General features: G+C 41.2%; 1 protein-coding gene across 8 annotated transcripts in view; it reads right to left on the bottom strand.

Annotated features, from left to right (window-relative positions):
• MED12L (mediator complex subunit 12L) overlaps positions 1-15,878 on the bottom strand; it is a 363,479-nt gene that overhangs the window by 312,223 nt on the left and 35,378 nt on the right. For 7 of the 8 annotated variants that reach the window (XM_045166284.1, XM_045166285.1, XM_045166288.1 and 4 more), the window contains exons 3-6: positions 15,189-15,293; positions 10,704-10,895; positions 9,283-9,315; positions 6,000-6,159 (exon numbers count right to left, since the gene is read on the bottom strand). In XM_045166284.1, coding sequence (XP_045022219.1) covers positions 6,000-6,159; positions 9,283-9,315; positions 10,704-10,895; positions 15,189-15,293 — 490 coding nt within the window. The remainder of the gene's footprint in view (positions 1-5,999; positions 6,160-9,282; positions 9,316-10,703; positions 10,896-15,188; positions 15,294-15,878) is intronic. The other variant, XM_045166286.1, reaches the window with a different exon arrangement.

Here is a 15,878-nt window from a genome sequence, read left to right on the forward strand (position 1 = left end):
TTTTTTCAGGTCTTGTAAAGAAGCAGAACTAGTTTCTTCTCCCAAGCTTACCTAAATCGCTTCTATTTTAAAATCTCGGTCCCATGTGGTGCTAGTGTAAAGAACCCGCCTGTTAATGCAGGTGACGTAAGAGATTCAAGCTCAAGCCCCGGACTGGGAAGATCCCCTGGAGGAGGGTATAGCAACCCACTCCAGTATTCTTGCCTGGAAAATCCCATGGACAGAAATGCCTGGTGGGCTATATACATGGATCCTGGTGGGATCCATGGGGTCCCAAAGAGTTGGACATGAAGCGACTTAGCACGCATGTACACTCTGATGTTAGGATTTGTCCTAAATGCAGTTTTAACCACGAAGCATTTTAATCTTCTTCTAACCTGTTTCCCCAAAAAAAGGGCCTCATGTCCATGATACAACCTTTGACCCCCTTGAAATTACACATGAAACCTCACCCAGAAACCCAAGGCCCCTCTCACTCCCTGTCACTTTCGGGTGCAAACTACACTGGATACCCCTTTGCCCTCTGCAGTCTCCCCAGAGTAGAAACTCACTTCATCTACATCTGAGATCTGTAACTCTGCATAATGACAGATCTGCATAATGAAGATTTCTGCATTGCTACATTTAAAGAATTTACACAACAGGTCTGCTCCCTTGTTGCTGTTAGCCCACTTAACTTTAGGAAAAACTCTCTTCAATAAAATCAAACAGCAGTGCTTTATAGCTCTGTTCCAGCGCTGAACGTAGGAACTGAAAATAAAACATATGTTTCTATTACAAAGGAATAAAGGCCATTTCTACTGAAAACACTTTACAAATCCGACGAACGATCATCAAGACAACAGAAGCCATAAAACCAATGCCAGAAAAGGGTGACACTTGACAGTCAATCTTGCCCCAAATGTGCTGAACGGTTCTTTTCACCATCACAGCCAGAACACAGACACTATTACTGCAAGTTAATCTTCTGAAGTGTATGCAATTTAATCCAACTCAACACATATATATATGTGTGTATACTTGCTTGGCTGTACAGCTTGCTTGGAGTGTGAAAGTTGCTACATTATGGCTATGTCTACACAGCCAAATGCTTCCAAATACACTGTCATTTGCTTACAGAAGCTGAAGACAAAGTGGAAAGTGAGAGGTACCAGGTGCAACAGAGGGGTGGCAAATCAAGATCAGATATTTGAATCTGTGTGCTCTTTTCATACAGTGTAGTATAAATAGTACACTACTTAAAACACAGGTAAGAATAAAGAAAGAGCAATCGGATATTTACCCAAATCACTTCTTAATTACAAAGGATAAGATAGCAAGTTTTCAGGGGAGAAATCTGGGAGACACCATCTCAAGGTTATCACCACTGGCCCCAGGACAATGTGCTGGGAGGAACTGAGACACTCACAGCATTGCCTCTGAGGTGTTCCCACCAAATGTGCATACCATGAATCTGATCACGAGTAACTGGACAAATACAAATCAGGGGACTTCCGACAAAATAATTGGCCTATCCCCTTCAAACATGTTAAGGTCACAAAAAAGAAAGGCTGAAGACCATGACCATTAAAGGCTATGTGGACTGGATCAGGGTGGAGGGGACCCACAGCTGAAGCGACTAAGGACTTTACTTTCAGTCACCCAGCCACATAGCAGCAGAGCCAGGACTACAGCCAAAAGCTCTTTCTGAGATGCTGGACCTAAGAGATTTGGGGTGAACTCCTAAAATTCATGCATTTTTAGAATACTTTTAGCCTTAAATGCTTATTTTTAAGATCAAAACTTTTATACTCTACCATGAGAAAAGGACAGTGGGCAACTTTCACAGATTTAACATTCACACTTTTTAGTACACATAAATAATTAAAAAAAAAAATGCAATGCTTTGTAAATAAACTGAATTGAAAAACAGAATCATGTGTGTTATGTGGTTTATGAAAAATGAGAAAACACAGCTAGTGGGTGAAAGGTGAACCAAGGCAACTATCTGTTGTGGTTGTGCAAACAAAAGAAATTTTGGCGGGGGTGGGGGGGGGAGGTGTGCTTTAGAAAATAATCCCCACCCCAAACCAACTGGTTACTTTGCTAAGGATATTAATAGTTAAAGTAACAAATCTGGGGCTTCTTTAGTGGTTCAGTGGCTAAGACTCCAAACTCCAAAGCAAAGTGAAAGTGAAGTTGCTCAGTCGTGTCCGACTCTCTGCGACCCTGTGGACTGTAGCCCATCAGGCTCCTCTGTCCATGGGATTCTCGAGGCAAGAGTTCTGGAGTGGGTTGCCATTTCCTTCTCCAGGGGATCTTCCCGACCCAGGGATCAAACCCAGGTCTCCCACATTTCAGGCAGATGCTTTAACCTCTGGGCCACCAGAGAAGCCCTAAGCAACAAAGCAAGGGGCCAGGGTTCAATCTCTGGTCAGGGAACTAAGATCCCACATGCCACAGCTAAGAGTTCATGTGCCACAACTAAAGCACCCAATGAAGACCTGGTGCAGCCAAATAAATAAATAAATTTTCAAAAAGGTAACGAATCCAACAAGAAGTCCTTGATGTTCTGAGCTAGACACTGGACCCAGACATTCCTCCATTTGGCAAAAGAAACCATACATCCAGGTGATACATTTATATCTGGGGCCCCTAAAAACATTCTTCATAAAAGATGAGAGTCTATCAGATTTTAATTTATCCTAAAATTGTTTTACATTTCATCTGACTCATTCCTCCAAAACCTTTTTGTTTTTTTGGTTTGTGGTTATTTTTTTTTGGTTTTGGTATTTTTGCCTTTCTGTGATTTTGACAGTTAAAATCAGGAAAACATGAACAAGAACAAGTTATCAAAAAATATGAAGAGCATCTAAGGAATGGCACAGGAGACTCTCCGTTATAGCCAGTGATGCTGAAAATTTCAAGAATTACAAATTGGGGCAAACAAGAAAAAAAAAAAAGCATGTATGCACTACCTACCCGCCCCTCCCCCGCCACACACACACACACACACACACACACACACACACACAGCCCTAAGATACCAAGCACAGAACATATCTGACAAAATCTCTCAGGAAGGAACAGTACAGGTCAGAGTCAGAAGTAGGAGGTGATCAATTAATTAGAATATAACAAGAGCTATGAAGAAAAATGAAGCAGGACAAACAGACAAAGTGACAGGAAGATGACATTCTGACTGCGGTGGTCTGAGAAGGCTTCTCAGAAGTGCCCTCTGAGCTAAGCCGGGAGTAGGGGGATGGAGCAGGCCCGGGGAACAACGGAGGTGGGAGGGAGAGGGCACCCACAGGTCAATGCCTGAGGCCACGGCTTGCACACAGGCTGCTGCTGCTGCTGCTGACCGAGGCTGAGAGAGACAGGCGGCCATGAGAGGACGCTGAGCACAGGTGTGGGCCATGATTTGTGTCCTAGCAGGGCCACTCTGGCTACAAGTAGAAAGTTGTCATTAGAGGAGCAAGAACAAAAACAGGATCAGCTACAGGCCTGCAAGAAACAGGGCAGGCATGGGGGCGGGTGGGGGGGGAGGGGGGTGTTTTGGGCCAGGGTAGAAGCAGTGGAAAGAGGAATACATAGTTGGACTCTGGCTGTATTTTAAAAGTAAACAGGATTGCGGAGGGAGTGAAGGCCAAGTTCTGAAAGAAAAGCCCAGAAGGACTATGTCTTTTACCCTATCCACCCAGTGACTATGTACAACATTACTGAGGAGAAGTCAGAAGAAGGAGTAAGTTTAGGCATGGTTGGAAATTAAGACTTTCACTTGATACACATCAGGTTTTAGATGCTAGTCATCAAAATAGAAGTGACTATTAAGCAACTAGATATCCAAGCTGTGGGAAGAAGTATTAGCAAATGCAACAGATACATGCAGAGACACATATGAGAGAGAAAGGGTAGAGAAGTAGAAAGAACTGCACATATGTGTGTGTGTGTCTGAATGAAGAAAAGCTCAAGAAAACATGGAAAATGAGAAAAGAAACAAACACTACACTGTATCTACTTCAGCACCATTTGAAAATGCTGCAATGGAAGGTACTATTCGAGTAATTAAAGAAAGGGGAGGCATTTCTTCAGTTTCCCCCAGTAAAATAATAAGCCAATGGAAAAAAAAAAAAAAATAGGGCTTCTCTCGTAGCTCAGTCAGTGCAGGAACCCGCCTACAGTGCAGGAGACCCAGGTTCAATTCCTGAGTCCGGAAGATACCCTGGAGAAGGAATGGGCAATGCACTCCAGTATTCTTGCCTGGAAAATCCCATGGACAAAGGAGCCTGGCAGGCTACAACTTTGCAACTAACCCACCAGTGAAAAAAATTAGATACAGAATGAATAAAAGAATACCGTGAAAACAATACTCAGAGACAACCGTTGGTAACTTGGTGAATTATTTCCTCCCATTGTTTTCTTGACATTTACCTACTGACACACAGACAACACAGTTCGGTTTTGCTTTCTAGATATAGTTCATTTTTGCTGGTTATTTTGACACACATGAGATAATGCTAAACTCCATGAAATTAGGCCATTTTTTTTGCTTTGTTTTGAATCTAGATTTCCGTGCTTTTAGAGTATCTTTACTCTTCAGTTCACCAGGGCTCTCTCAACCTCTCCAAACACATCACACCCTCACTCACTCATCTGGGCTGCTGCCTGACATCGGAAGACATCTGTCCTTTCCATTCCTGCTCCTCCTCAGAGCTTTGCAATTGGGGTGGGAGTGGGGTGTCTGTCTTATAAAACCATAAGCACATTTCCATTTCACTAAGAATTCTTTGTAAACCTAATCTCTCAGTGGAGTCTTTATGTATCATCCTCTGTGCGCATTTCTAATGTAGCATCAGATCTTTTATAAAGCATGTTTTAGCACTGCCTGAAGGAGTCACTGTCTAGTCACCCAAAGAGTGGAAACTGACTGAAAACCGCTTCTCTTCAGTTCATTCAACAAATGCCCACCAGAGCGTGTGCGTGCGCGCATGTGCACGCGGATGTGATGGGATGACAGACACAAAATCTTAAAAGACAGTTTCAGACAGAGAAACACGCTGTGAATAAAACCACCACACGTGAGAACATAACTGCAGGAAGGTGAGAAAGAGAGAGGATGCTATTTATCTGGGTGTCCCAGGAAAAACCTCCTCAGGAAATGACACTCGAGCAGAAGCCTCAGTGGAGCAAACGAGGCTGCAGACACCCTGGAGAAGAACAACTCAAGTATGTGCCAAGCTGCTCCAGTCATATCGGACTCTCTGCAACCCCATAGCCCACCAGACTCTCCTTTCCCTGAGGTTCTCCAGGCAAGAATACTGGAGTGGGTTGCCATGCCCTCCTCCAGGGTATCTTCCTGACCCAGGGATCAAACCCATGTCTCCATCGGCTCCTGCACTGCAGGCAGATTCTTTACCACTGAACCACCAGGGAAGCCCCACAATCCAAGTACAGGGAAGAAGAAAGACAGAGGCCCTGAGAAAGGAAGGAGCCTGCATGTTGGAGGGATAGATGGAAGGCTGTGTGGCTGAAACGTCACAGGAAGAGGGGGCCAGATCATGGATGGCCCTGCAGGAGAAAATCTGGATCCTTATTCTCACCGTGATGAAAAACTACCATAAAGTTATAAACAGGAACATGAAATGGTATGATTTAGGCTGAGCAAACAGCATGGTGGCTGTGGAGAGACTAGAATGTAAGGAGCAAAAATAAAGGCAGGGAGACCAGTTAGAAGACTGTGACCATTCTCCAGCCAAGAGATGGGGTGGTGGAAGCACAAGTCAGTCAAAGTGGTGGTGAAGTGTTCAGGACACATTTTGCAGCTAAGAGCAACAGGACATGCTGAGAGAATTGGGAATCTGTGCCTGAGGAAACAGAACCAGCCCCTATCCATACCGCTAGTGACTTAGCTTCCCTAACGGACCTTCTCAGTACTCAGCTCGCTGGGCTGGGTACAGGAGGTGCAGGCAACAATGACTTACAGGATAATTTAAAATGCATCACACTGTCTCACTTACCCAAATTGGGATCAGTGGCCGGACGTTTCTTAATTTTCGCTTCAGAAATAGCAGAGTAATAGGCACACGTCATCTTGATCAGCCATGTTGCTCGAACCATTGGCACTGAATACTTCGCTAAATATGCAAAAACATCTTCTTTTTTACTAAGGATGGGAACCTAGAAAGAAATAACATATTTATAATCATCCCATATTATATTCATCGCTAGGCCAGCCTAAAAAGAAAGGGGAAGTGAAAGAGACTCTTAAGTCCATGCTGACTCTGACAAAGTTATTCTTGATGGATTTTCAAATGGCACATGTGGTTTTTAAAAAATAATAAAACATTTTAAGCAAATTTTAATAAAAAAGAATTGACACTGTATGTTTAGCACACTGGTGGGACAGTTTTATCAGTTGTGCTTTCTTATTTATAAAAACAAATTATTTTCAAGCTCAAGATGCCGAAAGCTACTCCTTGCATCAACAATAGAGGGAAATGATTTCATGACAGTCCTCCAAAGAGTTTAATCTCAAAATTAGAAAGGACAGATCATGAGAAAACCTATCCCCACTCTCTATCTTATTGAAGGGCATTTTTGTATAAAGCTTTCCAACTGTAACATTTCAAAAGAATGAAAATTTCCAGAAAGCTTCTAAAAGAGCCTTTAGCCCAAAATTTTAAATAGAGGCTAAAATGATGGCTCAGTGAATCTGCCTAATAAACACGGCACTAGAAATAGCTGGGTAATTAATTCACTGGTTGAGAGTGGGCACTTGAGGCAGTTAATTATTTCTTCCAGACCACAAAGGTACTATTTAGCAAATTAGTATCCCAATGTACTGCTGAATGGCTTGCAAGAGTTAATCCGGTCTTGTAGAATTCCTCATAAATACCCTAGGAAGAGCCCATTCATCTATACGTATCTATCCAATTTATGAACACAGGGTAACACAGTGGACAAAGGGCACGTTGGCTACAACGCAGCAGTTTGGGAAAATTGAGATGGAGAAGCAGGCGTTGTCCCACTCCCAGCCCCCAACAGCAATGAGTACCTCTGTGTTTCATTCCTGGCCCTAGTCTATGTGATTAAACTCATCACTCCCAGGCTCTTCATGTATGAATGAGATAAACTGACCCTGTCTACTTCACAGTAGAGTGAGGAGGATAAAGCAAAAAAATTACATTTATCAAAATTATGACAACTTTCGTTGTTGCCAGTTCCAAAGATTTCTCCATGCCCCCCAAAATATTCTCAAGCCACGGACTCTACCCACCTAAGAAAATTCTGGAAACCACAATTATGAACATCACTAGCCCTGGTTTCTATGCCCCAAAGTCTTGCTTGATTTTTGTCTTGAAAAATCAAAGCTTCAAACCAGCTAATTTATTCATATAGCACGGCATTTTTCTTAGTTAGCCAGTGGATTAGACAGTGGATTTTTTGCATTATATATATGTTACAAACTTGACAACTCACAATCTTGGTACAGTGTAATCCTAGAATTAAAGAGTGGTTTTTGTACATAGCCCTTCAAAACAAGGTATCTTTTGCACCTGGTTCTTCCCAAAGAAACTTCAAGCTGCTCCCATGATGAAAGAAAGCTGTCTGGCTGGACCCTGAGATGCAGTGTGTCCATAAAGTGTATTTTATGGTCAATGTAACAGACTTCTGACCGTGTACTATTCCTGCCGTGGTTGCTGACTTTAGAACGTAACTCCCATGACAGAGGCAACTACATTGCACACCACATAACTAAAAAGGAGGTGAAAGGGACACAGCCTAAAGCTGTAAAACGTCCTCTCTGTGGATCACAGTGAGACATTTTAACAAGAAAATGTCCTGAACATTTAGCTTACAAGACACATCTTTCAGGGAGCACAAGGCTTGGGTTTACTATCACTTAGGCAGGGGAGAGGAAAAGCACAAGACCAGACTGCTATATTCTTCACTAGGACAGACAGTACAGTATCAGGGAGTTAAATTTTAGCTGTCAAGGTCAGGTTCCCCGCTAGGTAAGATGTACCAAAAGACTATATATCATATATAAAATCAAGGCTTAAAAATAAGGCAAACGCAAAAAGTAAAGTTAGCACCCCCATAGAAGTATTAGTAATAGTATCTTTATAGAAGCCTAAAGGATTTCTTTTGAGCAGCAACTGACAAGAAGGGGGGGGGGGGGGCAGTACATTCTGATCATGCGAAACGTTTAGATGAAATAGCAGGCAAAGCTGAGTCTTCCATGAACAGCAGCACGAGGCAAACCTGTAGCTCACTGCCCTTGCTGGCAGTACCCTAACAAAAACGGCTGGCTCAAATCAAGGGTTTTGGAATTCAGAAGAACATATGTGAAGAAAGTTATTTAATTAAGGAAGAAAACACATTTTGATGGTTTTGTCAAATTTACAGTTTGGGCCAACTCAGGAAGGAAAATATGTTTACACTGACTGAAGTATGACTTCCTGCAGAGATGGATTCCATTTTCAGCCAAGAAACCATCTGACTTCAACTTGTAGCTGAACCCAGGCAGTCACCGGGCAGCTGTTTAGTTTCTGAATCAAGCTGGAATTGCATCTAAGTACCAAAAGAAAAGTAAGACACCTAGCCCGTGGCGGTCTTCCACTGGCCAAAGGGCCACCCTTGTATCACCTTTCTCTTCGCAAGCTCCTTACCATCGGTATCCCCTGTTTGCTGGGTAGTGATAGAGGCAAAGGGAAATTCCTGAGACCACAGCAATCAAAGTCACCGGAAGTGAAACACATCATTCCTAGTGAGCTGTGCCAAAGGCTAGAAGGATATATCCCCAGAAGCAAGAAGTCTCCTTTTCCAAATCTAGCTATGACCATGGTTGAATTAAGAGACCTTTTGTAGGTCATTGATGACCTTTCTGAGGCTAAACACATGGGGTGCTGTGGAGCTTTACAGCAGCAGAAAACCAGGTCTGGAAACTTGATCCCGTCCCACACAGGAAACTATTTTGAACTCTACATCAGAGCTGGAAGATGACTCAGGATCTTAACAGGAAAATGAAGGTCTTCTGTACTAAGCCACCTCACAGATAAATATCAGACATTAACAAGATGTATTTAAACTTCCTAATATGAAGGAACATGTGCAGAATGCCATTTTCTACCCAATTCTACAGAACTGTCACCATCTCAGGAGAATGAAATGCTGAGGAAGGGATGGGACGGAATGGCTCTTGAAATGCCCAAGAAATGAATAAGTCAAAGTATATTCAATGGTTTCACAAAGAAAATATATTTTAACTTTGCAAAGAGAATTAATGTCAGGGCTTACCTGAGGGACACCTGACTTGGCCAGAGGCAGCTCCTAATAAAGAGAGAAGAACAGTGGCTAATACACTGCACCACAATTCATCACCCTCCATAAAGATGAGAGGCCATTACATCCCTTAAAGCAAGGGCATCAATTCCTCACCAGTATTTGCCTGCAGGAAATATCCCCAAAAAATACATTCTAAAAGCTTACAAAAAAGGCAAACCTAAAGAAAGACATCAGGCTGGCTACATAGGAGTGGAAGGTACTAACCCACATGGAGGGTATGAACTATTGGTAGAAATACATCAAGTATTGAAGGATGGCCTTTGACTTCTGTGGCCTTCAGATACAATTCACACGCCCCTGTGGGCCCACGTGGTAAATGTTGAACAGTGGAAAAGAAATGCTATGTGGTTCAGCCTGTGTTGAGACAGAGGCACTCCCTGAGTAGCAAGAGAGGGTTATGCTGATGATTGCGCTTTGCAAGGACTGCAGTTGCCTTTAAGCACTAGCATCTACGAAAGGCAACATGATGCTCTGACATTAGGGCAAAATGAAGCCAATGGGAGCTACAGGCACTATTTTCAAAGAGTTGCTTTAGAAAACAAACAAGTAAATACACAAAGGAGCTCTCCTCTCACCTGAGCCTGCACCAAGCCATTCGTGAAAATTTAAGAATGGAAAATGGGCTCTCCTGAAACTAAAGGGTTTCAGGGGAGATGAGAAAGACCTGGGAATTATTTGAAAGGTATGTAAGAAGTCAGAGATCAAGACTAACAGGGAGGTTTCTGGCTCTCATCTAAATTTCAAAGGACGTTTTATATTATTGGGACTATAAGATTGTTGAATGTGTGCAGTATTTCCCATTTGAGGAAAATGATCAAAGGCAAAGATCCTAAAAGAAGCCTCCCTTCCCTCCCTCCACTTCCCCCTCCTCCAAAAAGCTGGGAACTATGAATAAAACTGCCCCATTTTGTTCTGAAACTTTTTCAAAGATGTTCTTCATGCACACACAGAATCACTATCTTTTATCTCACTTGTTCAGAAAGAGACTTAGGTTAAAACTTTGGATGGACGCTTTTCAAGACAAGGAAATAACATTAAAGTGAGGATTTCTATTCAATGCATTTTGGACACCATGGCCTAAGAAAACTGAGAATGTAACAAGAATAAATGAAGTCTCGCTGCCCGTTCTTGATTTTAAAACCCTGTCTACTGCATCAACAGCTTCCTGTGTGGCATGTTCAGGTCTCCAGATATCCCTGGCACCACATGCCGCCAAAATGAAGGGCTAACAGCCTATGAGCAGCACACACCTGCCACTGAAACTCTGAGTTGTGGAGAGAACGGGGGAAAAGAAATATACACTTCAACGTTATCCCAAATAGTTTCATTTCTTTAAGGCCACAAGGAAAACAATGCAAGAAATACTTAAATACCTTTTTTGCCAAAATAGCAAGTGGTTTATTTCCTGCTAAGTCAGAGAACCAGCTATGAATCGCACTCTGGGATCGAGCAGTAACCAGCCAATAATTATCTTTAGCATTAACTTGTGGTTTCTTCTTTCCGGTGTCCTGGAAAGTGTTAAGCTTTAGTTTCTCAGCTAATATGCTGCTAAAATAAGCTCCAATCTGTGGAAGGGAAAAAAAGAAAAGGTTTAAAGACAAAAAGCAAGAATGTTAGTAATGTACATATTAGTATTTTATTTGTATTAAGTGAAAATCTTCAAAGAGCCCATCAGAAAATAAAAGAGGAATTTGAGACCTTGAAGCCAAGAGATGTAATTTCCTTACACTAACATAACACAGAAGTTCCCAGAGCACCTTTGTTTCACTACTCACAAGCAGTTCGGGGAAAAAAAGCACCTTTGAAAATCTCTGTAAGATAAAATTAATTACATACTGAATAAATTTCAAGAGAAGGGGTTCTGCTTTAATCTTCAGCTCTATGTCTTTTTCATAATACACACCCGTTTGGAGAGAGGTGTTGCATACAACAGCAGAACCTAGTAATCACACAGTAATCATTCTTTTCCTTGTTTTATCTTAATAGCATGTATTTTTGGAAAGGAAACTCTGTATTTACACTCAGTGCCTTTAAAAAAAAAATTAGTCTAGAGAAATCTAATTTATTTAAATGGCAAATTACAAAAGGTTCAATTAAATTAAATATTCAACGTTTTTGATAGAGCTGCCAATTTCATGAGTACAGGCATTTCAAGAGAAAGCTAATGTTACTTGCTCTGAATGGAACAAAGTAGCAAAGGGAGCTTCTGTGAATGACTAGCATTTTCAAATTAACCATGCTTAAAGGACAAAGGAAAGAGACAGGGACAAGAGCAGAGGGGACTAATATCGAAAAACTCAATGAATCCACAGAAAACCTGTTGGAATTTCCAAGAATCCTATCACAGCATCACATTGTGTCCTCTGGAAATTCTTTAGTACCAGGATGTGGACAACAATTTCTAATAAATACCTTCAATAAGGTTAGCAGACAGCAGCAACCATGATTAAAACAAAATGCCTACCACGCTGCAGCAGGATAAGAATCACTGCCTTGGTTAATGCTCACAACTCAATGAACCATTCGTCTACAGGCTGGAGCACAGTTGGAAACAATTAGCCAAGTCTATCTACCAGGGTGAATAACTGGTACAACTTTTCTAATGTGAATTGGCATCTCCTGCTCCTTGAGATTGATATACAATGAAAAAGTTTGTTTTGCTAAGTTGATGTAACAGGGCAATAAAAATTACAGTAATTAGAAAAAAAAAAAAAGAAGTCTGAACTTTTTCTTAAACAAATTCATAGTATGGTTTTATTTTTTAAGCAAAGTGTGCAGAATATCCAGAGAATAAATTAAATACAAAGATTCAGCAAAAAACAGTTGTTTGAAAATAAGCAAGTTTCTCAAGCAGTATTTGGTCTTTGCACCAATGACACAAAACACCTACCTATGTAGATTGTTTTATATTTAAAAGATTCCTTATTTGCAGTTATGTATGAGCAGTTTAATCAAAATAAAGGCATAAAATAATTTTAAACTAGTCTGAGAACTACCAAGAATATCCACAGTGATCTGAAGAGACTATTCAATTAAACCAAGCCAATCATTAAAGAGCTTTGCAAAAATTATGTTTTAAAAAAGTCTGGGCAATCTCTTGCAATTATACTCTTTTCTATGTATTTAATAATAGCAATGGAACATAGGGACTGTATATATGTTTTACTTCCTAACAAACTTTATGAACAATAACTGTAAGCAAAGTCAAACTTCCCAAAAAACAAGCTCAGAAAAAATTCATGACAGAACTCAAAAGTAAATAAATAAAAACATCACCATACATTTAATTTTATTCTAACAGCAATATATTCACATTATTCCAAAATCAAAGAAAAAAAGTTAAGAGCCTCATTCCCAGCTCCCAGTGCCTGCCTCCAAGTAACCACCTTGATTAGTTTGTCTTTCCAGTGTTTCATCATGTGTGAGTACACACAAACACACACAAATGTATTTTTGTCTTATCTATACCTCATTATGTACACTCAGTAAATCTGAGAACCTTCCTTCCATATCTGCATATGGAGACCATCCTCATTCATTTTCACAGACAAATAATAATGTACTGTGTGGATACCCAGTATCCACAAGTCCTAATCAAGTCCCTGTTGTATCTAATCAAGTCCCTGTTGATGGACATTTAGAGTGTTCAAATTTTTGCTATTACAAATCACATTGAAGTGAACAGCCTTTCCTACTGAATATTTCAGTTGCCAGTTTAGCAAATTACATATCCTTGTGTATAAATGTATGCATATACAGAGATCTGAAATAATACACAAATTTTTAACAATGTTTATCTCTGGTTAAAACAAAACAAGAATAGAAATTCATCTGTATGCTTGATTTCTCTTTATCTGAATGCATGCTTTTTCAATTTAATAAGTAAAAGTATTTCAATATTTGAAAACAGAAATAACTCCGAGAGGACGAAAAACCAAACCTTAAAAGAATACAAACAAAAACAGATAAATCTATCTATATAACTAATTGTTAATATAATTACACAGAAAAAAGACTTAATTCAAGAAACATTTTTAACACAACACTGACTACATTTTCTTAATGAAAATGAACTTTAACTTAAAGTTAGTCTAAAGACAAAAAGTATGGTAAAGGAATTGTAGGCTTTACAAAATTAATATTGCTGTTGGAATGACACTGGTATAATTTATTCTGGAACTTTTTATGTATAACTGGACTCAGTGAGGACTTCCCTGGTGGCTAGATGGTAAAGTGTCTGCCTACAATGTGGGAGACCCAGGTTCAATCCCTGGGTCGGGAAGATGCTCTGGAGAAGGAAATGGCACCCCACTCCAGTATTCTTGCCTGGAAAATCCCATGGATGAAGGAGTGTAGTAGGTTACAGTCCATGGGGTCGCAAAGAGTTGGGACACGACTGAGCGACTTCACTTTTTTTATGTATATTGTAAGATAGAGTAAATGAATAAACAAATCGATATTGCTGGGATTTAGGGTTCTTGCTTTGAGAGAAAGGAGATACAGTGATGGAAAGGGGACAAGTAAGGGAAAAACTCTGTGGTACATGAGTTAGAATAGACAGATGAAAAGGAGGGAGGAAGGGAGGGAAGGAAGAAGGAAAGAAATCTAAATATATCTATCATCTCTGTCCATTGAAAGGCCCTAGACGTTGCAACCAGAGAAGGCAATGGCAGCCCACTCCAGTACTCTTGCCTGGAAAATCCCAAGGACGGAGGAGCCTGGTAGGCTGCAGTCCATGGGGTTGTGAAGAGTCGGACACGACTGAGCGACTTCACTTTCACTTTTCACTTTCATGCATTGGAGAAGGAAATGGCAACCCACTCCAGTGTTCTTGCCTGGAGAATCCCAGGGATGGGGGAGCCTGGTGGGCTGCCGTCTATGGGGTCACACAGAGTCGGACACGAATGAAGCGACTTAGCAGTAGCAGTAGCAGCAGCAGCAGACGTTGCAACACTAGTAGCCTTGAGCAACCCAGGCACCAAGATCTGGGCTGGGGCAGGAAAAGAACAAGATGGCCCTGGACAATGTTATTATGTCAAAAGTGAGGAAATGATGACACGAGAGAGAGATGTCAAAAAGGCCCAAAAACTAGGTTAAAGTTGCCCCCACTGGCCAAATGTGAGACAATGTGAGCATCAAAAAGAAAACTGAAGATAATACAATTGATCTTAAAAAGAGTTCAGGGGTTCAAAGTGAACCCCTTAAAATGCAGTGTCGTTTACAAAAGAATGCCAACTATTAAACATACAAGGAATAACAACTACAAAACCAGCATTTTTGCTTTTGCAACCATCAGCAAAATAAATCATTCAGCAGGAATCATCAATTGATGCTAAAAATCAGAGCATAAAATTTTATTGCCGAATAGTATATTCATATGGTCTCAAAGCAGCATCCTGTGGAGATTCCTGTGAGGAAGAGATGACAACTTTTGCAATGGAAAGAGATGGCAGACACCACCTTAAGTGATCAAACTGTATAACCAATAATCAGCAAACTAACACTGCACATCTCCTGATACGCAGTGTAGTCTTCTTACCAAAAATATATAACCTGAATTTTGTCATGAGGAAATAATCAAACAAATCTAGACTATAGTACTAGACAATAGGAGAAACAACTGGACTCAGTGAGGGAACCTGGAGAGCAGTACTGCAGTGGATTAAAATGGGGTTCAGAGACACGCCAGCAGAAAGCAAAGCGTGACCCCTGATGGGACCCCGGGGCAGGGCACCATAAAGGATACCTGGGGGAACTGTGAATGTGGATCACAGCTTAAATAACACAGATGTATCAACATGAGTTACCAAGGGTCTCACGTACATATTTCAGAAGTTTTAGGAAACAATGAGCATTACCTTTGATGGGTTAATCACAATATTTCTAGCTGAGCCATGTTCATCTCCAGTAAAGGCTGGCTGATTGTTGAAGCCTTGCTTTACATTCACTGCGGTAAGTTCATCCTGTTGGAGAAAAGGTACTGATTAGCCCCAACGATGTAAAAGTTCCAACTGAAGCCTTTTTTGGGCTCCAAAATCAATGCAGATGGTGACTGCAGCCATGAAATTAAAAGACGCTTACTCCTTTTCAGGAAAGTTATGACCAACCTAGATAGCATATTCAAAAGCAGAGACGTTACTTTGCCAACAAAGGTCCGTCTAGTCAAAGCTATGGTTTTTCCTGTGGTCATGTATGGATGTGAGAGTTGGACTGTGAAGAAGGCTGAGTGCCGAAGAATTGATGCTTTTGAACTGTGGTGTTGGAGAAGACTCTTGAGAGTCCCTTGGACTGCAAGGAGATCCAACCAGTCCATTCTAGAGGAGATCAGCCCTGGGTGTTCTTTGGAAGGAATGATGCTGAAGCTGAAAGTCCAGTACTTTGGCCACCTCATGAGAAGAGTTGACTCACTGGAAAAAGACTCTGATGCTGGGAGGGATTGGGGACAGGAGGAGAAGGGGATGACAGAGGATGAGATGGCTGGATGGCATCACCGATTCGATGGACATGAGTTTGAGTGAACTCCGGGAGATGGTGATGGACAGGGAGGC

The sequence above is a fragment of the Bubalus bubalis genome, chromosome 1 (genome assembly GCF_019923935.1).
Source record: "Bubalus bubalis isolate 160015118507 breed Murrah chromosome 1, NDDB_SH_1, whole genome shotgun sequence".
NCBI lineage: Eukaryota > Metazoa > Chordata > Mammalia > Artiodactyla > Bovidae > Bubalus > Bubalus bubalis.